The 27,950-nt window shown below is 47.3% G+C and overlaps 1 protein-coding gene across 2 annotated transcripts; it reads left to right on the forward strand.

The window, feature by feature from the left end:
• The first annotated feature begins 1,506 nt into the window (after positions 1 to 1,506).
• On the forward strand, positions 1,507 to 27,758 carry GSN (gelsolin). Of its 2 annotated transcripts, none has more exons than XM_086475886.1 (17): positions 1,507 to 1,537; positions 15,691 to 15,892; positions 16,885 to 17,039; positions 18,154 to 18,315; positions 18,485 to 18,634; positions 18,919 to 19,008; positions 19,964 to 20,096; positions 20,560 to 20,648; positions 21,480 to 21,695; positions 22,463 to 22,596; positions 23,382 to 23,472; positions 23,939 to 24,109; positions 25,049 to 25,223; positions 25,498 to 25,622; positions 26,142 to 26,219; positions 26,864 to 26,924; positions 27,378 to 27,758. In XM_086475886.1, exons 2-17 carry the CDS (start codon positions 15,700 to 15,702, stop codon positions 27,545 to 27,547), a joined length of 2,193 nt encoding a protein of 730 aa, XP_086332012.1. In that variant the 5' UTR covers positions 1,507 to 1,537; positions 15,691 to 15,699; the 3' UTR covers positions 27,548 to 27,758. The 2 variants fall into 2 exon arrangements, with proteins under 2 accessions (XP_086332012.1, XP_009947936.1); XM_009949634.2 differs by lacking the exon at positions 1,507 to 1,537 and adding an exon at positions 14,321 to 14,455.
• The last annotated feature ends 192 nt before the right edge of the window (positions 27,759 to 27,950 follow it).

Consider the following 27,950-nt stretch of genomic DNA (forward strand, 5'->3'; position numbering starts at 1 on the left):
GACAGCAGATCACAGGCTGTGCACATATACTATATATGTGCATATACTGGGAAGCCTCCCAGACCACACGACTGGTTTATTATGACATTCTATACATAGGATGATGTTTGATTAATGACTATAGTCTATAAGGAGACTGTCCTACAGGCTTCTTGTACATGTGCTTTTGTATGGACATACCAATACTGCGTGAAAGTACATAAAAACAAACAAAAACACTCATACAACAAATCAAATCCTTAAAACAGTATCTGGAATTGAAGAGGTGGGAAGATGTGGCAGAAGCAAGCTCATTTAGAACAGCTGAGACGAACATATCAAGAAACAAGGAAATACTTGCCAGGTAGCGCAAAGTTTTCCACATCAGCAGAAAAACCCCAGCTAAACAGAAAAACCAATCAATCTGACTTGGATATACTTCATGAGACAGGGATAAAGCCAGGAAAAACCCAGTAATATCCAGAGACGAGAACAAACCTCAGCATATCCTAACACGCTCAAGTTAAAGGTATGGAAGAAACGTGGAAGATGAGTTGGGGAGAGAGGCTGCAGCTGTCTAGAGCCGGAGAGGGGCAAACCGGAGTCCAGAGACACACTGCCTGCCGACCGGCAAGCGCCCTGCACGGAGGCACTGACCCTGCGTGCGCTCCCAACCCAAACACCACAGACATGGCTCCGGGCGGCCCTGCGGGAGACTCCTGCAATGTGAAAGCCATGGCCTCACAGTGCTTACTTTGCCTTCACCTCCTCCTTTGTCGCCCAGTTTTGCGTGGAGAAACAAGTCTTCCAGCACCGCTGCCTCGCCGTAGGGCAACACAGCCGCCGAGCCTCCCACGGTACCGAAATGAAGGGCTGCTTTGTTCGGCGGGCTCAACACGCGCCTTGTTCCATTGGGAGCAGAGGAGGCACGAGGCGGCCGGCCTGCAGGCGGATGGGAAAAGGGGAGCACCAAGCCTTCCCCAGATTTGCCGGGGACCGTTTTCCATCCAGGCCCCGGGACGGCACGCCTTGTCACCCCCGCCTCGTGGCGATGCGCCGACGGGCCTGCCCGCCGCGTGTGAGGACGGGAGCCAAGGAACAACCTCTCACTCCCGCCACCCCGGCCCGGATTCCAGCTCCAGCGGGGAGGCCGCAGGAGTCGGGAGCTCCGCGGGGGCGGGCGCACCTCGGCGCAGGCCGGAGGGCAGGGGAGGCCGGGCCCTGCGGGGCTCTGAGGTAACACGCGTGAAACAAAATGGTGGCCGAAGGCTTGGGCAGGCCGAGACACGCACCGGCGCTGGGGAAAGTCACGGTACCGGCATCGTTTCTGGCTTCGCCGGGCCGGGCTTGGCCACCCCGGGAGGTCCCCGCCGGCCGCTACGGGCCGTTACCGCCAGCTACCGGCCGTTACCGGCAGCCGCGCCCCCTGGCGGCGGGCGGCGGGGCGGCGGGCGCGTTGCGGCCCGCCCCCGGGACTGCCCGGCCCTGCCCGGCCCGGCCCTGCCCCGCCCGGCCCCGCTCCCGGCAGCTGCCTCTACCCCGTGAGCGCCAGCACCAGGTAGGGCCGGGCCGGGTGCGCGGAGCCGGGCCGCAGGGAGCCCGCTGGGGGTGGGGGGGCGGCGGCGGCGCGGGCTGCCCGCTCCCCGCACCCCCCGCCATGGCGCGGGGCGTTGAGGGGGCCGTGAGGGGGAGTCTCCTCCCCGCCGCCCCTCCGGCCGCCGCACGCCTGGGCTGAGGGGGAAGCTGCGAGAGCCACGCCGAGGGGTCGCGGGGCGGCTCCGGGGGGTACGGAGGGAGGGGGCGGCCGTGGCGCCCCGAGGCTGTCGGCCCCTCGCAGGAGGGAGGGTCCCGGCTCGGTGCGTTCCCTGCGGCAGCTGCGAGGGCGGCGGCCAAGGCTGCGTGATCGGTCTCCGTGACTTCCATCAGCTCGACGCCTCAAACTTTGCGGTGCCTCAGTCTTAACAGTTTTACCGTCCTTCAGAGAGCTCAGCTTGGTGCGTTAACCCGCCCGGTGAGGTCGGAGAGTGTGTCGGTGACATACCCCGGGGAAGGAAGGGGCGAGATACCGCAGGGCAGCCGGGCTGGGCCGGGGGAGGCACCGGTGGGGTGCGGGGGCTGGCGGGGCTGGGCCGCCTCGCTCCCCACTGAGCTTAGGGTGCCGGTAAGGGTAGTGCAGGTCCCTTATGGGAACAGCGGGGGTTTTGTTTGTTTTGTTCTTTGCCTGGGGGAAGAATGTTTGAAAGCTCTATTTGAATAGAAATTCAAAAAATGTGGACACTTAAAACGTATTTAAAATGTTTCCTAGGAAGTGTGTTTAAAAAAAAAAAAGTTATGGGGATGACTTGTTTCAAGGAGGCCTCATTAGTAAGTAGATCCTCTTTGAATAAAACTGCTTTGAATGTTATTTGCTTTTGGATGTAAAAAATCCGACTTTGCTAACAAGGATGATACTAGCATTGTTTCCCCTTAAGTCTCTTTATTTTTCTTACTGATCATTACAATTTCCATTTTCCACTACCAACTTTCTGCATGATGCAAGTTTATCAGCAAAAAAAATTTCCTTTGCTGGAGTATGGCATGGCTCAGCTTAGGGTGTCCTACTCTGGAGTCAAATGGGGGTGGGGGTTCCTTAAACATTTATCACCCTTTAGATTTCTCCAACTATTTTACAGAATACTGTATGACATCCATCTGGGCAAATGAAGGGAAACCAGAGTACTGAGGAATAGGTCTCGTGCAACCCTGGCTTTTGCAACTGCTTTCTCTCGCCTTGTCCGTGAGAGATTATTCCATAGTCTCTGCTACAGAGAGGTGAGAGATCGAAGTTTAACCCACACCACTGGCAGAGAAAAGCAAGAGTCAGCCCTGTTTAACGTCTGCTCCACAGGACGGCTGCTGCTGGCGTTCAGCTGCCCCCCTGCCTGCCCCATGCCGTGTGGGTTAGGTGTGGTTTCAGGCTCTGGATTGAACTCTGCTGTTCACCTCCAGAGCGGATAAAGAGGATAATGAGAATGCTGTCGTCTGCACCTATGCACCAGCCGCGAGTGTCAGTGTTAGTTTATCTGCACCGCCGGCGGGCCCCGTCGCAGGACTGACTTGCTGGAGTGGTGAGAAGTCCAGCCCCATGGATTTCATTAGAATTCAGCGTGAAGACAGGGCAGGAATTGTAGTTACACCTCTTTGGTGACATATGGTGAATGGTGAATTTCTTACGTGTTAGGTGTTTAAATACAGGGAGGGGTTTTCCAGTGGTTGTCTTGAGTGTTTAGATAACAATTTGTTTCAGTGAGAGCTGAGTACCTGCAGTGTCCTCAGGAGAATGTCTCCTGCTCTCAGAAGAGTGGAGGCTTTCTCCAGCTGGATGAAATTCCAGAGCTATGGGGAAAACACTGGGGAAATTGAACCAGCCATCAATCTTTGGCCGCTTCTGAATGTCTAAAGGGCGACAAAGCAAGAATGCCACTGCTAGTTTCAACTTTGATTTTACAGGCACAAATCCAACACGTTTGTGAATTTGTTCCTTTCATCACCAAAGCAGGGATGTGAGATAACGTTCCACGGTCGAGTTTCGTGGTTCTGATAATGTTACCAAGGGGGACTGCTGCCAGCTCTGGCTAAAAGGCTGGCTGCCTCACATGTTCCATTCCAAGGTGGTTTTTGTAGATACTTTATGTAGTTTTGTGAGTGCTTCAGCCACTTGCTGAGTTGCTGGTGTCATCAGCAGTGTCACTAAGTGCTTCTGCGGAACAGGTAAGAGCCTTCCTCCACGGCAAGAACCAGCATAGACCCATACTGAGCCAGTGCTTCCCCTCGCCCCAAGTTAAAATAACTTTTTTTTGGTAGATTGGGTGTTCTACAGAGTCCCGGTGGGAACTAAACCATTCTTAAAATAGCACTGTGACAGATTTTATTACTCGGGATTTATATCTGCTTTCAACTGACTTTATAAATACAAGCTTTCCATTTTAGTTCCAGTCTCAGACATTGCTACCGAGTCGCGTGTATGTGAACAAGGATGTTGGACTTTAACGTGCAGCTTCACAAACCAACCATCGCCCAGTTTTGCTTTGGAATCCCAACACCAAAAGAAACAGCTTTGGTTTGGTTGGTTTTTTTTTAAATAGGAGCTGAAGAGCTCAAGTTGCAGATTGGTTGCAGTAAAGTAGAATATGGTTAAACACACATATAAAGTAGCTCGGGCGCAATAACTAACTACTGTCTAGGAAGAAGCAGCTGCTTGTGGTTTTTGTTTGCTTTCACAGCACTTAGGAATTGCTGTGTGAATGATCGCGTTCTGAATATGTCACTGCCTGATGGCTATCGAATGCTTTTCATGAAAAGGCAGAAAATTCTGATACGGGCAGTTTGTCAGTAACAAGTTGTGTATCATTTCTGTCGATTAGTGGTTGTCTGATTCTCCAAACCAGGTATTTTATACCCCTTCTAAAAATGTAAACTGAAAAGAAAATGGTATGTGTTGTTATTTTATATGTCCACTTGTAATCTCTTTGGAATCCTTTAAACTCAGGACTCAAAAGATGTCTTGTGCAGTGGCTTTCAAAGGTCACTGTGGTTTTTACAGTAAGAAAACCTCAAGATATCTTTTTCTGTGCAGCTTATCTCTTTGTGTAGCTCTGTCATGTCATTTGTTCTGCTTCTCACAGCATTAGTTCAGGTCCTTGTCTTTTCAGTCTCTTAATCATTAATTAATTACTTCAAACCCTAAGAAGATGAAAGGAATTGGAAAGCAATGCTCTGGATGATTAATTTCCCATAAAAGCAATACACTTTCTGAAGTTCTCAGCTACGAGCCATGCTGGAACTATTTTTCCCATACCAGACTTCAACTCCCTAGGTGGGGATAGCGCGCAGCTACTGAGCCTGTGTTTTGACAGTTTGTGAAGTATTTTTCTGCAGGAGGCTCCACAAAGCAATGGCCATGTGAAAAGGCAGCACAGTCAGATACAGTCCTCAGACACAGCAGAGAAGCTGTCACCAGGGTCATCAGTGTCTGTCTCTGACAGCCGCTCACAGCAGATGTTTAGACAAGGGAAGAGAATGGAAAAAGGCACAGGCAGTTTTTCTCAGCTCTAGTCTTGTGACTTTTGGCAGCTGAGAACTGTCACGATTAGGGATTTCCTGAATTGAAGGTTACGTTCGAATTTTTATTTTTTTTTAAGGAAGGAGAATAAAAGTAAATGGACTGGCGGTAGGAGTGTCTGAACAGACTTGGTACGCACCAAGCCTGGATTTCAGGGGATATCCTTCTGCCTCCTCTCTGCTTCTCAAGAAGTCACAGAGGTTGGCAAACTTCCAATATTTACACTATGTGCTACAGTCTGCAGCTCCCTGATAGCAAAAGTGCATTGATTGCCAGAGCAGGTTCATCAGGCCTCTTATTAGCTGTTCGGCACACTGCTAGGTGACTCTTTTTGTACACATCCCAGTATGTTCATACCCTCCAGATACAGCTACGCTGCTGGTACTGCCCTGATCACAGCAGCGAATGCTGCCCTCGCAGTGGCACAAGTCCTGCTGCGTCCATCGCTGTCCAGAGACGCTCAGAGTACGGAACCTCCTGATCCAGGCATGCACCCAGGGCACTGGAAGAGAGCTGCCTGATAGTCCGTCACTTCAGTCCCTTTCATCATGGGTGAAGTCAGATCCCACAGTGTTCATGAGATGTCAACTTTCAGTACTTCATACCTGCTCAGCGAAGGAAAGCGTGGTCAGAAAAGTTAGGAAAGGAAGTAGCAGCCTTTAACGGCAAGGGTTTGCCTCGCAGCAGGATTGCCAAGTATTTATCTCTGATTATCCACTGATGATGCGTTTGCAAAGTTAAATAGAGCTCTGACATGAGTGGAGTTAAATAGAGCTCCAGCAGCTTTTTCCTGGGGTGCTTTGCAGTGCTTGGCAACCTGAAAATGCCAGACTGGAATAGCCGTGGAGGATGACTGGCACGCAGCTGAGGGAGCGTGGTGGTGCCGCTGACATTGGAGTGGCTGATTTGGTTAGTGTTCTGGGGATTTCTGCCTGCTGACACTTCCCTCTGGAGAATAACCTTTATTTTAGATTATCTGTTTGTTTTTCCCCGCTTTGGGGTGGACTGGGACTTAGCGAGTAACTGCATCCTCAGTCTGGATATTCAAACCAGATTGTCAGGTTTTTTTCATCAAAATTTGGGCTGTGATGGTGACTGGGTGGAAGGGTTAGACAGTATGGACTCTGAAGATTTATTTTTTTTTTCCTTCTGTTTCAAAGCGTTCTTTTCTGACTACAGGCTGTGGTTTTGGTCTTTCCCTTCCTCTTCTCCTCTCCTGTCCCTCATTCATCTCCCACTGAGAACCTGAAGAGCTGGAACTGATGTCAGCTGATGTCCCAGCACAATTAGGAGAGGGAGAAACAACCGTTTGTCTGTCTTAGCAGCTAGTCAGTCAGTGGGACACCATCCAAAACCAAAGTTTAAACATATGTTTTTTACTGAATGTTTCCACACACAGGAAAAATACAGCTACAATTCAAAACAGCATCTTTAAAACACTGGAAGAAGTGAATCATCCTGGGATCCTTCAGGATGGATGGAGGCTGCTGCGCTGAGGGCTATCACCGTTAGGACTTTCTCTTCTTTCAGGCTGTCTGCTGTAAGAATTCTTGTGGTTCCTCAACACCGAAGGCTGAATCCTGCTAAAAATAAAATAAACCCCCTCTGTTAGTCACCAGAGGGAGAGCTGCAAACGCTTTGCTATGAGGAAGAAGGGAGCGTTTGGCACGTCTGTTTATAGCATTGCCCTCTGGCGGCTGTCTGCAGCGGGGAGGGGAGCCGGGCGCTCCTGCTGCCGGGGCGGTGGTGGCAGCTGGTTTTGGAGCTGGAAACAGCCTTGGTGTGAAGGTCTGTCTCTTCAAGCCAGAGTCGTTCATGCAGTAGCTGCACCTGCATATGGTAGGAGAACTGACAGCAACACGGGAAGGGGAACTCTGATAGCTCTGTCTGTCTCATTGATTTGCTTATGGAAGTGGGTGTTTGTGAAGAAAACCACTTCATGTGAACCGGGAGAGTCCTGTTTCCTCCTAGTGCTCCTGAGGAGGGTCGTGGAGACGTGCAGAAGCTGCCTGGGCTTGTGTGCGCTGGACTGGAGGAAGCTTTCGGTCATAGCAGTAGGTCACTCTCTTTTGCCTGTCAGCAGGTAAATGCAGGTACCAAAAACCTACGTTGGTTGTAACTCTCAGCCGTGCCTCATGTTCTGATCATTGTCCCTGATCTAGAGGAAGCGCTTTGGTTTTGAATGTGTGTTAAGTGAACTGACTTCTCTTAATTCTTAGTTGCCTCATGTCTCGTCCGGAGGTTTTTGAGATGGAAAGATAACGTGTGTGTGGAGCTGATTTGGAAGGCAGGAGCTCACTGAGTTTCTGTGCTGTCATGCCGGGCTCCTGCTGCAGCAGAGCACGGCCCAGGCCCATGGGGGGCTTGGACGTGCTGCACTGCATCAGTGGGGCATAAGACAAAATTTCACCTAGGTGATTTTTTACTCGCAAATCTTTCATGCTCAACCCTCGTATTTGCATGTACTTCTCTTATCCTTGTGGTACGTGTAGCAACGGCTTATTGTAAATCCTTTCACCTAGTTGCCTGTGTCTGATGTCACACTTGCAGTGCAATGTGTGTTTGATGCTTCCCTTTTGGACTCATTTTAGGCCATCTCTTCAGGTTTCCAGCCCTTCTTCTCCAGTAATAATATATTGCTCTGCTCTTCTTTGGGTTATGGATAATGGATTGAACAAGCTTCTGTGCTGCAGAGGAATGTATTGGCCAGTTCTTAGGGGAAAAACAGTTTGCATAAAATTGCAGATCATTTCCCCTGTACACAGTCAGGACCTGGTGACTGGAGGAAGAACATCTGTGTCATTTCCCCACAGCTGACCACAGGCATGTCTTCACTGCCTCCGTTAAAGTGTTTTGGCTGTCACCACCAGATCTCTCTGTGGGACATGATATGGGGTGGTTCTCATATTTTAATGTACTGGATTATGTCTCATGGGTTGCATAATATGCACCCCTTTAAGACATGTTTCCAGCACTGAGCAATGATTTGTGTTTCAGTATAATTCAGGGTTTGTTTTTTGCTCGCCACTGAATGAAAGTAGTCAGTGGTTTCCACTGATGCATTCTTATCTGTGCTGTGTGTATTTAAGTGCATGATTCAGCTCTCACCTATGCTGTTAAGGGAGAGCTTTTAAACAGTTGATTGTATCAGCAGATTTGCTCAGGGTGTGTTTCAGATGGGAGACCAATATATTCTCCGAAAGTTTCTCCCATGTAAGTAATAATCTTCCCGATTTACATCACTGCAACTGAGAAGAAACTCGGGCATTTGTGTTGAAGTTTTCAGCCTTGGTGCATTGGGCTGAACTCTCTGTGTTTACTAAGTGGATCATATTCAAAAGGTAGAGGGACCAGAATAGCGCTGACATGACTCATAATGCAAACAAACAGCTGGAAAAAGTGAACAATACTCAAATCATCTGGGTGTTCTAATTTGCTAAAGTGGTTTAGTAGGAATTTTAACTTATGAATGCAAAAACCTACTTGCCAGTTGTACAGATAATGCTGTACTTTGTGTCCAGGACTGTTGATCTGAGTTCTTCTTGGGATCAGGTGTGTATTTTAAATGAAGGGGGAAGCTGCTGAAGGCACAGTGCCAGTTTGAGTGTGTTGGATTTGTGGCTGGCTGTGTCTGTTAAGATGTAGCTGCTAGGAGCACCATTAACTGTGCTGCTCCCCATATAGAGGACTGAAATAGTTCATGGAGTCGTCATGGCTAGGGGTGGGAGGAGGCTCTTCCGTGCCAATTTTTTCTTGTCCCAAATAAGCTTTGTTTACTAGCTTCTTCAAGGGATGGAAGGAAAGGGGTTGTTTTTAGTTTTATGTGTATATGAATTTAGGTCTGCCTGGAGACTCAAAACTGATCTAATCTATCATCATAGGTATTTTTCAATGCCTGTCACCTTGGCAACAAAGCTGGAGTCCCACCAGATTTATTTGCAGCGGTTTACTGAAGAGTTAGTCGTAATACATACTGTGTGCAAGGAGGCTGTAAGGAATAGACAAGTATTTCCATTTTCAGTACGCACTGTCATCAGCTGTTAATGCTGTGCTGAACTGTCTTCCTTTCTCTGTTCTATGCAGCATCGTGTCTTGAGTTTTTTATTGTCAGAACTTGAATGATTCTGTAGCGTTCACTCTCACAGTCTTTGTAAATTCATCAGAGTTTTTATGGGTCAGCAGAGGATCAGAGAAAAAAGAATTGGCTGTGTGGGTAGTCAGAAAGCACAGGTTCTCTTCAAAGTGTAGCAATAGCAAAACCTGAAGGAAGCAAATTATTTGTGGTATGTTTGATCTCTTCAGTGGCATGTTCTTATGTGTTTTCAGTGATCTGGAGAATGCAGCTCTCACTCTGGGACTGTTACTGTCGCAAGTACAACCTGTTGGTTTTGTTGGGATTGATCGTGCTACTAGTAGGGTTGTACGACTTTGCCGCTTGCAAAACATGCTGACTTATGGTTTTCCTGTTGTGGCAGCAGAAATACAGTGGTGATTTACTTCTTCTGGTGCTTGAGATAGGAGATCTGGAATGCTATGAGACAAAGGGGTCTGGCTTTTCCCAAGGAGATACATTATTTCTTTGGAGCAGTCCATATTTTTGGGAAATAAATAGAGGGAAAGAGAGAATTAACTGGGTGGAAAAGCAACTCTCTGCCCCCAAGATACAGTAAGGATTGGTGCACAAGAAGCAGTTTTACAGCGTGAATGCCGTGTGCATACAGACTCTACTAAGATTTATTGTTCTCCCCGTATTTCAGAAATTCAGTCTGTATTTGCAGGTTATTTTGATGCTCTGTAAGTATTATCCGTTACAATAAAAAAATACATGTAGAAATGCAGGAATTGTTCCAGAAGTAAGCAGCAGGTGTTTTAGATACTCTGTGGTGTGATACTATGTTGGCTGCAGACCTTCTGGTGTGGGCTTTGTTTACACAGCAAGTTTAGACAAATTAGCTGAACCTCTCCTGAGCTGGACACTGGCGCTGTGAATGAGAACAACCACATGGGGGTCTGGCCTACCACCCCCTGTTTCACAGTCCCGTTTAGTTCAGCCAGGCTTTACGGAGCAGCCCTGGGCTGGTACGTCCTTGCTGGTTTTGTGGCTATGTACGTGTGTGAGTTGCCACAAATTAATTGTAGCTCCAAAAAACGTTACGCTTATTTTTCTCTTACAAGTGGCCAGTTACCGAATTAAAGCTGCAAGTGGTTTATCGAATGTGAGGCAGATGGAGTTCTCACTCTGATGCACTGTGAGACAAAGGAAAATAAGCCCACTCACCCCCACAAGCACTGTTTCTTTTAAACCAGGATGCTGTTAATGTAATGAGCAGACCTCTGGTGGGTCTCTCTGTTTCATGTAAATACTCATTTCAAGTGTCTCTTTCCTTTGCAAGACATAGACCTCTTTACAGCTGAGTCCATTTAAATGAGCCATTGCATTTATTTCTTTTTTCACCCACTATTTTTACCAGCAATTTTCCACCTCTTCTCTTCTGGTTGCCCATCTTCAGGAAGTATCCAGAAAAAAAGATCCAGAAGCATCATTGGGTGGCTTAAAAATATACGTGCTCTTTATAGTCTTATAAACATCAGAGTACAGACTGTTGTGAGGAAAGCCCTGTAAGCTAATATTTGCTGTGTTGTACAGAGGAACTGGCTACTAAATATTTATACCCATTCCATTGTATTTAATCTTGCTTTAATAATTATTTAATTTAAAAATTGTTAAAATATTGTTGTTACTGTCCTGTGCGTTTTGTGTTCTGAAATAGTCTGGCAATACCAGAAGTCAGAGGACGTTTCAGTTGAGTCTGTGCATTCCTTCAGCTTTGGTAAAGCTGCTCTGAATGTTTGAGGTTGACACAGGATCAGACTGGATCAGAATAAGGATTCCCCCCCCCAATATTGGATGATAATGACTTGTAGAAAGATACTTTAGATAGCGTCATTAGATGCTTTAGATGGTGGTAGGTGTGAAGATGTGACAGTATATTTGATGTGGAGGAACTAGGCATTAATAATTCCCTGCAATGGACTTTGCAGTGTGATGAGGCAGAGTAAGAGGTGCTGGGCTCTGTGTCCGCAGGGTTTTCTTGAAGCGAACGGGACATTCCTTTCAGCACAGTTGTGCTGGGCCACATCTGAGCCGTGCAGAACTGAGCGCCTTGTTGGCGGAAACAAATCCAGCGGAGAGTAAAGACAAATGGTGAAAGTGCTGATGGCATCGGTTTATGAGGGCGTAGAGTGACTCCGTGACAGATGAACGGGAGCCACAGCTACAGGGATGAGTGTAAAGAGCTTAAATGAAAGTATTTAGGGAGGGAGGCAGGCAAAGAGAACTGTTTATTATAAGTTGCCGGGTGGAAATGAGAAAGGTGTTTTGGTTTGGATACCGGGAGAGAAAACTGCTGAGTCCTGGAACGGGGGTGGTGGAAGCATCAGCTGCCAGGGATTCCGACAGCAGAGAGGGTGCACAGCCGGGCGAGAATTGTCAGTTTGCTGAGCGGAGAGGCTGCAGGGTCTCTCTGACTTTCCCGGCCTTTCCTCTGAAGCAAGCAGCTTCCAGCCTCAGGAAGATCATTTAACGCTTTCCCCTAAGTTCTGCCATCGGTCTGTGGGCCAGACGTGGCCTTCGGCCCAGGGTCAGCTTCCCTCACTTAACAAGTCTCAGGTTTTGTGTTCGGTAAAGCGGGGCTGTGTCCCTGTGGTGGTTCCTGTAGGCTGTTCTCCCTTGTATGGTGTTCTGTTGTGGCTGTTAACTGCCCATCTGGATACCATAATCAGTTGTTGTTTGCTTAAATCATTGGGCTGCTTTTCTTGAGTTCTTGTTTTTATCACTATGCAGCCAAGTGTCGTTTAGATGATCCATCTGCACTGAAATCCTGTATTCCAAGCCCTTTCCTTGTTTTCCTTAAATAACGCCTTTGCATAAGACGCTGGCTCTGCATAGCGCCCTTCTGTGACTAAGATGGACGGTTTTATTAACATCAGCTTGAGATATGCCTTTTCCCCACGTCTCCAGCAGGATATCTTTTTTGGTAGGGTCCTGGCAATCTCATCTGGCATATGCCCTCAGTGAGACATCCAGAGCACAGATTTCTGTGGCTTCGTTTAACAATGCAACATTTGCTGACAGCAGTAATAAACCACACCAGCTGTTGGAGTGTGTTACACTTATTCCCTTCTGACATGCTTCAGATTAATTTTTGCCGAAGAATACTGTAATATACACTTTATTCCTCTTTCCCTCTTTTGCTTGTATTTACATTTTGCAACTAATTGGTGATGCAGGTTTAGACTGAGGGCAAAACTTAGAAAACGCCGAGTTAATTAGAAGAGCAAATGAATTGTTTTTCCAAAGTATCATATATGCTTATGAGCTTATAGCTGCAGATTAGAATATATCCTAAAATGGGAAGCTAACAAAGGAGATGATCCTAGGTCTTTTCACCTTTAGTCTGTGAAGTTTGGCCAAGTATGGTATTATACAGGTATTTATTAATAAAAAAAGTCCAAAGTACTTTTCCATTTGGAAGGGACCCATCTCTTTCTAATGTTATGCAATCCAGTCGTCTTGGTTTGGGTATGCTGCAGCTGCAGGAGCCTTTCCCAGCTGACTTCCTCGGACCCAAGGTTCCAGCATTTTTTTCACTGGGTCTTAGACCTCTGACCCTCTGAACTTCCTTGACAGAGATCAGAAATACCAGCAAGACCAAGGCGTTGTTTTTATTGTCTATCTCAGTTTGAGAATTTCCAGTGAAATTTTCAAAGGTACATTAACTAAATCAGAGTTTGCCAAGGTGACATTTCAAAACAAAATGCATCAGCTTGGAAAACAGAGAAGCAGAGTGTTCTAATGAGAGAGAGAGAGAAAGAAAATATGGAGAGCAGAGAAAACACAAAGTGGGGTCTGTTCTTTCCCTCTTGGAAGTTTTGTTGTGGACTTCTGTGGGTAGAGGATTTGGCCCCTTATTTAAGCATCTTTTGAGAGATTCTGAAAGCAGGAACCTCAGACTGTCAGAAATTTGTCCCTGGGTGCATTAAGAGAAAACAATAACCAGCAGCACAACCCCACGTAGGCATTAGTTATGTCCTTCCTAGAATTCTCGTTTGACCTTCCAGGATTTTCATAGCCACATAGCAGAGACCCTCTCCGAGGCAGGTCCCTGCGCACCCCTTGGGCCGTGTTTGGCAGGTGCTGTATCACAGGCCCTGCTGCTTGCGCCTCCAGGAGCCGTTCCACCCTCTGTAAGAGCATAGGGCTGCTCAGTTCCTGGGGTGCCACAGGGCAAAGTTTGCTGTACAGTTTCCTTACTGCAAACACTTGGAAAATGCGGTAGATTGGCTTTCTGAAGCATGAGGCGGTTGGAAGAACAGGCTTTTTGCTGATGCCGGATCATTGGCATGCTACGATCAGCCATACTGTGTGGTAATTCTGTTGGACTGAACAGGTTTGGTGGCTGTTACATTCCTGTCACAGGGTCCTGCTACACCCTCAGCAGTACTTGGGTGTGAAATTGTTGAATTAGGTCTCGTTCTGTCACCCACCAGACTATGAATGCCCTTTTGCCAACACACCCGCTGAAATACATTGGTCCATCTCAAACCCCTTCAGAGTGTATTACTCTGATAGCAGCTTGTGTGGAGATTGCATTCGGGAGTAAGACACACAGAGCACACGCTGAATTTTGCATCTTGCTCCTCTGACAAGTTCAGAGAGATGGAGGCGTATTCCCCCCATCCTCGGGTTACTCAGTTGTATCCTTTCAGTGCTTCCCCGTTCTCATCTCTGAAATCTCTTTCTCTGCAGCCCGTGCCATCTGGAACAGCCTTTCTGTTCCTCTGCGTCTCATCAACTTGCCATTTATTTGCAGTTTTCAGCTGACAAAATGTTGCCTCTGTTGCCGATGTCTCCTAATTTCTTCCTCTCTCGTTGCCCTTATGACTAGATATTTGGCTTGTTTGCATATAATTGGGCTGTCGGCTGTAATGGATAGCATATTGTCTTGAGTTACTTCCCGCTGGGATTAAGCGTCTGTAAATAGCTGAAGGAGTCTCTGAGACTTCCAAGAGGACTGTTTGCACAAACGTGTTACGCCCCTGTATTGGGGAGGGGGTGGGTGTGTTTGTCCCCGATAAAAGATCGGCTTCTGCGGTTCATCTTCGCTAGCAGCGAGAGGAGGAGGGAGCTGGGACTCCCTACAGCTTCTGCTGAAGGGAGAAGCCTGTTTGCTGTTAGAAATGGGCAAACAGAACTTCAGTTATATTTTTCTCACCGTTTTTTGCACAATGGCTCTGAAGCTGAACTGTGTTAGCTCCATGTCTGCTGCAGGGCTTGGATATGTTGTTACAGCAGCTCTTGTGCTTTCAGCTATGGTAAGTGATTGACATCACCATTAAACATTGAAAAACTTTTGGTTTTCAATTACTTGTAAGAGTCACCCTCTTAACTCTTTGTAAGGAGTTTGTCCAATTTTATAGTGGGAATTTGGGAGAAACGAAGTCAGGCTGACTGGAATCATGACGATAAAGTTCATTGTTTTCCATCTTTGATGTCTGATTTCAGAGTCACTTTGGTAGCTAACTTGCTGTTTTGCTTTCTAGTTTGTAACATCCTTTATTTCTGCCTTGAAAGCTGAGCATATTGTACCTTTGTCCATCAGCTGCTGTGAACTATCTTCTTTGTCAAAATACTGGATGCTTCTAATATAACATTTTAATTTTTTCTTCCCTGTTATCTGATACCACTCAAAGGCATGCTGTAACATACGGACAAACTTCCTTTGCCAATACGACAGACATGTTTTATTTCCTTTCAGCACAACCAAAGTGAATTCTTTTATAATATAGTTATAGAAAAGTGGTCATTATGTTTGTTAAAAGGATGGATTGCATATTCTTCGTACATTGCATAAGTATGACAATACACGAATTAAACCAGAACTGCAATGTCCTTAGACAGGATGTTGTGTATATTGGTGTAATTCCTATAAGGGAACAGTTACACCAAAGTACTGAAGGAACATGTCAGAACAGAAGAGCTAGAAGAAATCTGTTAATTATCTGTCTCTGTGATGATATTCACATTTTCCAGAAAGAGCTGAATAAAATCACACAGGTTTTAGGAAAACTGTAAATGACGTTTGTGCAAGTTGTACAACGTGTATAGTTAAAAGGGGTTTATTTTCTACAGTCTTGAATGTCATGCAGCATTCATAAGAAAGAATAGCCAGCAAGGGGATTAGTCTTTCACTTGTGTGCCATATATTGAAAAGCTGTACAGTAGTGAAGAAAATATGTAGAGTAAAATCAGGAGAGGTAGACAGAAAATAGATAAAAGAGAGTCTAGGAAAGAGTAAATCAGGAATAAGGCAGGAAGTAGAGTCGATTGGAAGTGAAAATAAATTAACAGTGATCAATTGAGAGACATTTCACCCCCCGTGCCTCTTTTTTTTTGTTTGTTTTTTCCTTCAAAATTCAGTGCAAGAGAAAAAAAGGAAACTTTCCATTTGTTGCCTGGAACAATAGTTAAGAGATCAGAAGCAATCTAATTTAAACATGCACTTCCTTGTACTCTGCACATTGAACAACATTCTCTGTCTTGCCCCTAGCCTGTCAGCATGGTGGAACACGCTGAGTTTTTGAAGGCTGGGAAGGAACCCGGCCTTCAGATTTGGAGGATCGAGAAATTTGATTTGGTGCCGGTGCCAAAAAATCTGTACGGAGACTTCTTCACAGGAGATTCCTACGTGGTGCTGAACACCATCAAGCAGCGGAGTGGGAACCTCCAGTACGACTTGCATTTCTGGTTAGGTAAGTCTGCTGGGAGTGCCCCTGCTGAACTGGGAGCCCAAAGTGAGCTCTGTTCCTCTCACTACACTGGTTGTGTCTAAGAGGTGTTACCCAGGGAAATAAAAAGCAGATAAACTGCCAAATAAACTGGCAGTACAGTGAGAACACAATTTTGGGTGCCTATAGTGCTACTGACCTTAACTGTTTGGCACGGTTTCTGCAATAGTGAGCACAGCCATCTCTGCACCCAGAAATTGCTTTTTCCGATCAAGATGACAGAGCAAGTCCCTGTTCTCCAGAGGCTCTTATCAGGCCAACAGGGAAGATCTGAGATGAAAGGGGCGGCTGAAATCCTTTCTGTTTGAAAGGATGGAGGTCAGTTGTTATCCTCCTGACCCAACGAGTGGGGTTTTCCCCCCTGAATTCAGACCTCCTAAATGTCCTGCTGCAGTAAACGTCATGGAGTAACATGGCAGGGCTTTCTCCACAGCCTGCAAAGCTGAGACTCTTTGACAATATCGTAGGTGAAGCTATGTAAGGTACTTGCATGGTGGCTTGTCCTATCTGCCATCTGTCAATAGGTTTTCCACACCAAAGAGCTCCCGAGAGGCAAACTGCTGTGGAACTGGTGCCTCACTAGTATCTACAGCCTTCGTAAAGCCTGATAATGTCTTCCTGCAGGTTGGCCTGCCTGTGTGTTTGCTCCACAGCAAGTTTCCTTCCAGGACAGGGTGAAATGGCAAAAGAAAAGGGAATGTTACCTGTCAAAGAGACAGCTGTGAAGCAGTGGGGCTGCAGCAGTTACGATGGTATTGTAAGCCTGCCAGAAAAAATACCCAGTTTATGCTGCTGTTTGGGGTCATTATTAGAAAAGTTTGGAAATGGCTATTCTGCAGACCTTCCTGGAAACAAAACTTCCCAGTAATCTACTTTCTCCCTGGTATTTTTGCACAGTTGGAGGGAATGCAGAGTTTCCGCCTCGACATTCAAGTTGTTGCCTTTTCATTTCTTAGGAGATGAAAGCTCTCAAGATGAGCGTGGGGCAGCTGCCATATTCACTGTCCAGCTGGACGACTACCTTCACGGGAAAGCTGTTCAGCATCGCGAAGTGCAAGGCCATGAGTCCCCAACTTTCCTGGGGTACTTCAAATCTGGCATCAAGTACAAGGTAGGTGATGACTGGGTCTTTGTACTACCAGGCTGAATCAAGTTTGCAAGAAATGGCATCCTGCCCATTGCCCAATTCTCAGAAGAATGAGCATTGCCCTTTTTGTAGTTGCTTGAAAACCGTTCTCAACCAGATGTTTGTGACGGGTTGGAACTGACAGGGTGGAGAACAGCAGATCCCACTGGGAGAACTTTGGCTGAATTAATAATACTCCAGCAAAGCCCAAGGAAATTTTAGGAATCAAGGTTTTGTTTTTCTTCAAGAAGCAGAGGAAAGAACAGTCCTAAGACGTCTGGAATGAATTTAAGAAACAGCAATCTGAGTTAATGGGAAACGCCTACCCAGTAGATTCAGTTTCTTCCCCCCTTACATAACAGAGTTTGACCTTTCCAGTCTTTTTCTGTGCTCAGCCCGCCTCTTCAGCATACAGCATGTTTGGTAAAGTAGTCCAATAGGAGTGGGAGTTCCTCTTCCATGCCATTGCAGTAAAGTGGAATAGAAAGAAGTAAAAACATCCCATTAGGAGTCCAGTGGCACGAGAAGAGTGATATCAGGTCAAATGCCGGCAAAGTGCTTACATTTCCTCATGTCTAAGGCTTTCCTAGTCTTTCTGTTTTGCTTATTTCCCACTCATTTGTTGTTGTTTTCATTCATTTGAATTTGGTTATGCTTTCTTGAGGACAATTGACATTAGTCCTGTTGCCTACATTGATAAGTGATTCCAAGCATCTCTCTACCAGCAGAGAAGGTGAATCCTGAAGTTGAGGTAATTTTTGGTAGGCAGGACATATAGTACGCATGGACAGATACTCTTCACCCCATCAGTCAAAATCCTGTTAATACCTCAACTTAATGTGATCTTCAGATTCGGAGGTCTCCAACTGTGTGGTATCAGTGTTCCTGAGATGCTCTGGGCGTGGATAGCTGGGATGTATGGGCAGATACATGCTGTACAAAGGCCCAGCCTGGGCAAACCAGCTCTCTCTACAAGCTGCTGCTCCCCCTCTTTCCTGTGAGAGGCAAAAACTGCTCACTGAGAGCAAATCAGTGGGATTTTAATTTTTTCTGAAGCAAGAGCACAGGCGTGAATTGTTGTTCCTTTGTTTTCCCTTAGGCTGGTGGTGTGGCTTCTGGCTTCAGACATGTGGTTCCCAATGAAGTAACTGTGCAGAGGCTTCTGCAGGTCAAAGGCAGGCGAACAGTCCGAGCGACGGAGGTCCCTGTGACCTGGGAGAGCTTCAACACAGGGGACTGTTTCATCCTTGACCTCGGCAGCGTAAGTCCCATGTACAAGACAGGTTTAGCAGACTTTCGGGGGCAGGAGATGTTGATTAGTTCACATAAGGATTTTTTTTCCCCACTCTGTTGAAGCTATCTCAGGTGTTGAGCATTCTGAAGCACCGTTTAGCCAGCCTTTTAACATCTTTTAACGTGTTTTCCCTCAGAACATCTTTCAGTGGTGTGGCTCCAACAGCAACCGCCAAGAACGGCTGAAGGCCACTGTGCTGGCCAAGGGGATTCGGGACAATGAGCGGAACGGTCGTGCCAAGGTCTATGTTTCGGAAGAAGGCTCAGAGCGGGAGGAAATGCTTCAGGTTATTTGCTTCTTCCATGTGTCTCTGCTGGCGTGGGAAGGGTGGTGTGTGGAAGAATGGATGGGATGGGTAGATAGGCTCAGTAGTGTGCGTCTTTACGTATGAAGTGTTAGTGGTGTAAATATAATTCAGCGCAGCCTTGGTCCTCTGCCTTGCTGGGACATCAGAGTATATTTTCACTGTTGCTGATCTAGAAGTTTCTTCTACTTGTTCTTGTGGCTGGAGCATCTGGGGAACAGAGATCCTCTCGGGTTGGCTGGTAATGTTTGTTCTCTCTTTCACAGGTCCTGGGACCAAAGCCCAGTTTGCCACCAGGAGCTTCTGATGAGACCAGAACTGATGCATCCAATAGAAGGCTGGCTAAGCTCTATAAGGTAACGGGAAACCCTGACAAACAACCTTGCGGAGAACGGGGTGATCTTGATGCAATGAGGAGGAGCTGGAACAGCAGCGAGGAGCTGAGCTGATCTGAGTCCTATTTCTGCCTCACTCTGCTGTTAGCTTTTGATGGAGTTTTCTGTGTGAACCTTGGTTGCTTACGCTGCATACCCCCGTACTTTTTATTGCCTTTATTGCCACTTTTGATTGTAGTGAGACAGCTGGGACTTCCCAGGAATTTTTAAGGGAAAGGTGGAGTATGAAACGAATGGGGGAGGAAAAAAGGGAGTTTTTCTTTGTGTTATCAGGCACTGTGTTAGGAAGATGACAGGAAAGAACTAGAAATAGTGAGCCTGAGAACCAGGATCTACACCTTTCTACATCCAGTGAGCATGATGAAGCAATGATTTGGAAGGCAACGTTTGCCGTCAGCTAGTGTAAGTGTAGAGGACTGTCCAGGACTTCTTGGGAGGAATCTTCTCTACAGCAGTCTCTGGTAGTGATGTGGTGAATATCTGCCAAGATAGTTTGTAATGTGGACCTTTATCCATTACTAAGTGCAGGAACTCAGACTATTAAACCCATTTGATACAGGGAGGCCTTTTCACAGTTACCAAGACTGTCCCCTCCAGTTCTTGAGTGCAGTTGGTTTGCTTTAGAAGGTATTTCTTGGCTGCTTGTGCACCAAGGATATTTACCGGTTTGGATCAATCTTTCTCTGGCACTGGCAGTATCTGCTTTACTAGAAGTACTTGAAATCTTCAGAATAAGTGTATGTTTTTGTCATGCTATTGCTGTGTCAAAGGTATCCTGTTTGAAAAACAATAGTGCCTGAAGCAGCCAATGCATTCAGATTTATTTCCTTTCCACCCCCTGAGTTTTGGACTGTTGCCATGAAGCTGGAGGGGAACAGAGGATGCCTTATCTTATCTCTGTGCTGTGTTATCACAGGTCTCGAATGGGGCTGGGAACATGGCAGTCTCCATGGTGGCAGATGAGAACCCCTTCTCCCAGGCAGCCCTGAATACAGATGACTGCTTCATTCTGGACCATGGCACAGATGGAAAGATCTTTGTTTGGAAAGGTACTGTAGGACGCAGGCGAAGCTGATTATGCATGCATGGGATCTTCATCCACTTACCAATCCCTGTTTCTCCAAGCTGGGTAAGGCAGTGCACACTTGGTGGTGGTGGTGCTTTTCAGGGCAAGCTCGGATAGCATTAGCGGCCTCAGAAAAGCAGTCATCTGAAATGTCGGGTGCTGAGGTACAGGGTCTTTAATGTAGAGAATTAAAGGGAGGGTCCTGGAAACTAGGAAGAAAAATTTAAATTACTGCCGTAAGTAGAAAGGCAACTCTGCTCTCTCAGCCATCACAAAAGACCTAAGAAAATTGAACAATTGTTGTTTGCTATTTGACATCATCTAGCTGGAACACTGGGGCCTTCTACTGTTGCAAAAGGTAGAATTACCTGGGATTTCTACCTTTCTTCTCCGGGTATGCAGAACTTTTAAAAAGTTGACCTCTTTTCTGTCTATTTTCCTTAAAGGCAAGAGTGCAAACTCTGAAGAGAAGAAGGCAGCACTGAAAACAGCTTCTGAGTTCATTGACAAGATGGGTTATCCGAAACATACCCAGGTAAGAACATGCAGCCCATCTATGGGCAACCACGAGACACCACCGGGGTTACCCGTCTGCCGCACAGGTCGCTGACTCCAGAGCATGGCTCATGTGAGGTGGCACTGGCAGTCTCTCCAGTGGCTCCTGTTTTGGGTGATCTGCCCTTCTGCAGGGAAATACTGTAGTGTTGCTCCTGGGCTAACACTGTCCTTACAGTAGCATTTACCCCAACACAACTAGTACTTAACATTTCATCCTCTCGGATACCTTTTTACGTTTTCCATGACCTCTCTCTCCAAAGGTCATGGAAAAAGAGAAGGCATAGATAAACCTGCCCTTCTTGTTCTTAGGGAGGTGATTCTAAAGGCTTAACATCCCTTCAGCCTTCCTTAGAACTCACCTGGGTCTGACTCGGCATCCCATAGCGTATCGAGACCCACATTGTTGGCTGGGATAGCATGGACCTTCCGGATGTAGCTACACAGAGGCTTAAAGATTGAGCAACATCCGCTTGAAAGAAACGGATCCCGTCAAACTCATGGTCACAAGCAGCAAACAGATAGTTCGTCCTGTGTCTTTTCTCTTGGAAAAGATCCGCCCGGTGTGGTGATAGCTGGAGGTGCTCTTGGTTGCTGTGTCTCTGATTATGGCGTCAGTGAGACCTGACATTGCTCTTAGTGCCACATCTTGGCACCAAGCGTGTCACTGCCGTGATCTCTGAAGAGTTGCACCAGGCGATTCGCTGTCAGCCTGAAAGCAGGGCTCGCGTGAAGCAAGGAGGAGCCAGAGCTGAAGCTGTGTGGGATGGGGGGCAAGGCTGCTCCTGATGCACTGACTCGTCTGCTGCAGGTCCAAGTCCTCCCTGAGAGTGGCGAGACACCTTTGTTTAAGCAGTTCTTCAAGAACTGGCGGGACAAGGACCAGACAGAAGGACTGGGGCAGGCTTATGTTTCTGGTCACGTTGCCAAGATCGAGAAGGTGCCTTTCGATGCTGCCACTCTGCACACCTCCAAGGCCATGGCTGCCCAGCACGGAATGGAGGACGACGGCTCTGGCAGGAAACAGGTGAGCAGCGTCAGAATCCCTTTGGGAAGGTTTCCAGAATTTTCTTTGCTATTTGATGGCATTCCTGCAAGAGCAGTGAGACAAATGGAGGCCTGAGAGTCATCAACAGTGCAGTTTTGTAAGTGCTGGGGGAGTTTTTAACACCAGAAATACCAGCAGGGTCTTGAGAGCCCTGCAGCTTAGTGTAAACGAGCTGTTCATTTTGACCCCAAAGTTTCCCTGGGGGCGATTCTTTGCCCAGCAGCGTGGACCCAGACTTCTTCCTCATTCCTCCTCCTCCCTGTTTTCTAGCTGTTGCCATCACGTGTGTGATGGACAGCTGTCTCGGAGCACCTGTCTCGTGCACCTGGATGTGTGCGTTTGCGCCTAGCAGCGGTGCGGGAGGTGGGCTCGAATGGGCTGAGCGCTGTCCAAAAGCCCCCAGACGTCCTCGCTGAGGTTAGGCTTTTCAGAAGGCCCCAGTAAAGCCTGAACGCTCTGTTCCTGACCCTCTGACTGGGAGAAATGATCGTGTCGGGTACAACATGGGCACCGGTGCTGGCAGCACTAGCAGTCCGACACGCGTTTTGCCCGGGGGTTCTGGTTGAATCCCATCACGGTTTGGGAGCTCCCGGTAGGACAAGCGCGGTGCCCAGCAGGTGGGGCTGCAGGACTGCGAGAGCGGGAGGCTGAATTTGGGGAGGAAATGGAACAGGAGCCCTGGGGAAAGTCTGCTTGTTCTGCTGGCGCGTTGGACTCGGAATGTTTCTGCTCCTCTCCTTTTCTAGATTTGGAGAATAGAAGGCTCAGAGAAAGTGCCAGTGGATCCTTCGACCTACGGCCAGTTCTACGGAGGGGATAGCTATATTATCTTGTACAATTACCAGCACGCTGGGAAACAGGGACAGATTATTTACACTTGGTAAGAAAGTTTTCCTAATGCAAGGCAGGAAAACTCTGGGACTATGTGGGGCTGAGAGTCGACTTCTTCAGAAATGGGTCACTGCTGGTTCCCACTTACAGAGGATCCTCGCGGGATGATATTTCACCCTGGATAACCTTCCCTTACAAACAAAACACTACCAGAGGTCTGGAATGTTTTGTTTGAAGTGGGACAATGGGAATTTCAGTGCTGGTATTTTTTTCTGCCCCCCACCCCTGTAGTAGTTACTCCCTTCTTTGGATCAATCTCTAGTTCCTTTCGCAGAATTCCTACATCTTTCAAGACCACTGTAACACATTTTTGATACTCTGCCATCTTGGCTGGTGGCTTGTGACTGTTACAGTTCCCAGAGTGTGCCCTTCAAGAGGAGTTTTTCGGCAGGGAGTCTCACAGTGGTTGTCTTCCTGCTCGTCAGCAGGCAGAGAGGGCACAGGCAAGCTGAAGCCAGAAGGGATGTAGTGTGTGTAGGGGCTGCACATGAAATTCCTGATAACAGTGCCAACAGGCACGTTTTTGAACCAGCTGCTAGAAAGATAATGGGAGGCAGGCATGAAGATACTAAAGAATCTGTGCTTGTTATCTAGAAAACGTTCTTATTTCCCTCACTGTGTTACAATATAGGATAGTGAAGTTCTCCTTAATGTCGAATGAAGTGCTGCAGAGGTTTGGTAACAAGGGTTTTCCTGACCTCTCCCTGATCTCTGTAAGGTGTGGGTGTTGTGGGGGGAAAGGGCTGAAAATAAAACTCAAATTTTGCCTTTCAGGCAGGGGGCTGATTCCACTCAAGATGAAATTGCGACGTCTGCATTCCTCACGGTACAGCTGGATGAGGAGCTGGGAGGCAGCCCTGTGCAGGTGAAAAAACCAACCACAACCAACCAACCCACCGAAAAACTCAACGCTGTGGCAATAAATAAGATACATGTCTATATAGTTACATGATTGGCAGTGGAGAAACCTCATGCAGTGGCAGCCCCCGGGCGCGGTGGTGGTGTCGGGAAGCGGCTGGCTGCCTGACCTACGCTCCAGCTGTTACACAAGAGGTTTTACAAGTGGCCTGGATGAGGCAGGAGGTTTTTTCCGCCTGTCACTTGTTACTCTGTGCCCGTGGATCACACAATTAGCATGAAATGGCAGTTGTGGGAGCTCAGTTTAAACACTGGTCTGGTTTTTGCGGGGTGTAGTAGCCAAGCTCCTGTGACCAGGGAGGTGGTAGATGAATATTCTAGCTGGAAAGACAGTTGTAAAGGCCATTTCTAGTGTATCTTGTGCTGCCTTGCAGCAGCAGCTTAAAACTGACAGCAAGTTTCTTTTTCTCTAGAAACGAGTAGTGCAAGGGAAAGAACCACCTCATCTGATGAGTATGTTTGGTGGAAAGCCCTTGATTGTTTACAAGGGCGGAACCTCCAGGGAAGGAGGCCAGACAGCGCCTGCAGAAACGCGGCTGTTCCAGGTCCGATCCAGCACCTCGGGAGCCACCAGAGCAGTAGAGGTATGTGGAAAGAGTCACCTTTGGTGGTGTTTGGGTCGGCTCTGATGGGAGCGTGATCCCTTTGAACAGAACGAGGGCCAAACTGAGCTTTCTGATGTAAACTGAAACACACTTTGAAAACTTTACCAACTATTGACAGATTCTTCTTTTCCCACGGATAAGTGGTGATAATCATTATGTTCTAATCAGTTTATAAAGATGGCCTTGAGTGCTTTTAAGCCATTTTCTTTGAAGTCCCCAGTAGATGCTGCACCCTGCGTACTGTGATACTTTCCAAACTGTGGAAAACCATTTAGGTCTGGCTGCTGTGACTTGTGCTAAGCCTGGGGCAGCAGTGCTGAAGGCAGGAGGTGCTGAATAGCCTGTGTGCAACTAGGGCTTGTGCCAGGACAGAGGCTGAGCACCCCACTCCTCTGAAAGAAAGCGCACACAAAACAGCCCTGTGCAACAACAGGAGAGAGACTAAATTCTAGTCGATAGCCACAGGTGAGGCAAGAGCACTGCTTGATGTCTGCAGCAACTTCCTAAGTTTCTAGCTTCAAGATGGCATGTCCTTGTTGCCACAGAGGAAGTTACGTTAATGGTTGATCAGCCCCAGCAGCAGGCGTGCTGCCCTGCAACAGTCTCCCCAGCAGGTTCTTAAGTCTCTGGTCATAACCATAAAGACTGGCAAAATGACAGATCCAAGCAGTCCTGCCAGAGCGCCGATGTATCTGTAGATTATGTGCAGAAACGCACATTTACTTGCTCTTCCCATATGCTTAAGTCTTAACTCATCACTGAGATACAGGCGAATGGACAAGGTATCTTATAAACTCACATGCTTGTGAGGAGTATCTCGTTTGCAGCTTATTCGGCCATAGGTACTGGTGTTTATTTTGAGATAACGGGCTGTGTGTAGGGGATGATTACATCTGACATGTGGAATGTTCTTTTCAGCTGGATCCTACTGCCAGTCAGCTGAACTCCAATGATGCTTTTGTCCTGAAAACTCCTTCTGCTGCTTACCTTTGGGTTGGCCAAGGAGCCAGCGATGCTGAGAAATCAGGAGCACAAGAGCTGCTGAAGACACTGGGAGCTCGCCCGGTACAGGTTTCTGAGGGCAGAGAGCCAGGTGAGGGAGGCACAACGGAGTCCGAGATCATGTCTGTGTAGCTGCACGCTCCCACTAATTATTTCATGGGTATTTTGTCTCCCAGCACAAGGAGATGGGGACATAGGCACAGAGGGACTTCTCCAAAATATCTTCATTACGTTTAACAGCACGGTCCTGCTTGTTGCCCTTTGGGACTGACACAGAAGGGTGCTTCACGTCCTACCCAAACCACGCTGCTGTTGTGGTTTACCATGAACAGTTGAAGCATCAGTATCTCTTTCTCTTCTTTCAGATAATTTCTGGGCAGCTTTGGGTGGAAAGGCTCCTTACCGAACCTCTCCCCGACTGAAGGACAAGAAGATGGATGCCCACCCCCCTCGTCTTTTTGCATGCTCCAACAAGAGTGGACGCTTCATCGTGAGTATCTAAGATACCAATTAATTCAACATCCGTCTGACCAAGCTGGGAGAAACTCGGTCCCAGCCTGCTCCGAGCCAACCAACAGGCTCTTGTTATACCTTGTACTTGGTGGCATTGCCTCCATCAGCACCATTTTTCTGCAGTGACATTGCTAGTTCTATCACGCTGTTGTGTCAGCAACTTTCTGAAGCATCAAACTAGTCCTCCCCCCGCTAACAAGTAGCATCCAGGCTCCTCAAATTTTAACTCGTGAATCTTTTGAGTAGAAAGAGGCAGTTACAAGTCTTGGGCATGAGTAAGACAGCTTCTCTAGGTGAACAGAGGCTGATTTTGTGTTCTGTGGTCTAAGGACACGTCTGTGACGTAGCGAGTTGCATGGTCAAACACCGTGCCAGTGTCTAGCTTAATGCATCTCACCGACAGGAGGTGAAACTAGAACTTCTGTGGACTGCCCTTCTCCTGTAGAGGTAAAATGGCGTTTAAGGTATGTGCTCACCTTAACCTTGTGTTTTCCAGATTGAAGAAGTTCCTGGAGATCTGACTCAGGATGACCTTGCTACAGATGATGTGATGCTCCTTGACACATGGGATCAGGTAGGTCGCTTTTACCCAGTGAGGTGAGAAGCAAAGAAGATGCACGAGTCGGCTGTAGATTGAGACCCAGATTACAACCGCTGGCAGAGCTGTTGCGTTCTAGAGCCCTTTCGTCTTCAGGCCTGAGAACAAACCACACCACTGACCTTACGCCCAGAACTCCAGGGAAGGGTTGGTGTCCTGCCACTGCTTGCTCAGCTTAAGGGCTGAAGAAAACAGGCTGTTGTGTATCGCACGTGCTCCCCCAGCCTGTCCAGGGCTGTGAGGCTCCAGCAGTTTGACACTGACACGTTTTCTGTTACTTTTCAGTAACAGGCTGTGCATAAATCAGCCAAAAGGCAACTTAAGCTATGAATTGTGTATGTTTTATATAAAAACTTTCAAACATCTGCTGCTTTTTCCTGATAAGCTAGCATGTAATTTGTGTAGCTAGAATTTCTGCAGATAAAACACAGTCTAAAAGCTTCTCGTTATCTACCCATAGCGTTAGCCACATAGGCCAACCAACCAGGCACACCTACGGGAGTAAGTTCTTGTTCTGCGTCACACTCTGTTCACTGAGACTTTTGTCTAAATTACCCTCTCTTTCACAAAGTGATCGATCGTTGCTGAAATAATTCATATGTGGGGTTTTTTATCTTTAGGTCTTTGTGTGGATTGGGAAAGATGCCCAAGAAGAAGAAAAGACTGAGGCTTTGAAATCTGGTAATGTCCCATTTTCTTCTCTGAACTAACCCTTTCTTTTTAATATACTGAGAAACATACCCTCGTCACCCTGTAAGATTCAACGTTGTGGTCAGCCGAAGGGATCCATCTCTTGAGGAGGATCTCTAAGATGGGCACAAAGAGGTGCGGCAGTCAGCCTCGCTGCGCTCAGCCCCCCCCAGCGACGCTGCAGCCGCGTGGGGGCAGGTGGCTGCAGGCTGCCCCTGGGTTACAGCAGGTTACAATCCCAATGCCGCTTGTCTCCAGCCAAGCACCAGTCTTCTGCCAGGCGTAGGTGAAGCTACAGAGGGAAAACTTCAGTGTTGGCTTGGTGTTTTTTAATGAACAATCTAAAATCATCTGTCTAGCATCCACTTAGCTACAGCGAAGCTGGGTCAGCTGTTGCTCCCCAAGACTTGCACTCTGAGATTTCCTTTCCCCGTGTGCTTGCAGCCAAACGGTACATCGACACCGACCCCTCCAGCCGGGACAAGAGGACTCCGGTCACCGTCATTAAGCAAGGGTTTGAGCCACCAACCTTCTCGGGCTGGTTCCTGGGCTGGGATGATGACTACTGGTCTGTCGACCCTCTAGAGAGAGCACTGGCGGACGTGGATGTCTAAGTAACAAGGGTTTTTTTTGTTTTTTAAGTGGAGCAAGTTTAGTGCCTTCAATGCCTTCAAGAGCTACTTCCTCCTGCAGGATGCACGTTAACAAGGCAATGATGTTAATAGCCAATTAGCTGTGCAATAATTACTGAAAACAATCATGACCAGTCATTGACCTTACTTCTTGCTTTGATTATATTTAATACAATAAAGCTTGTATGAAATAGGTGAAGAACAGAAATGATGGGGTTTGTTACAAAGAAGAAAACATTAACAGAACCTCCAGGTCCCAGATTTGAACTTGCTTGAAACAAACACACCGAGAAAACTCAACCTCTGTTGTGCCTCCTGCCCACGTGTGCATTTTACTGAGTGGTTAATTGGGGGCTGGGGATTGTGTTGCTTTCCCCTCACCAGA

This window comes from Leptosomus discolor, chromosome 19 (genome assembly GCF_034619465.1).
Source record: "Leptosomus discolor isolate bLepDis1 chromosome 19, bLepDis1.hap2, whole genome shotgun sequence".
NCBI classification, from domain to species: domain Eukaryota; kingdom Metazoa; phylum Chordata; class Aves; order Leptosomiformes; family Leptosomidae; genus Leptosomus; species Leptosomus discolor.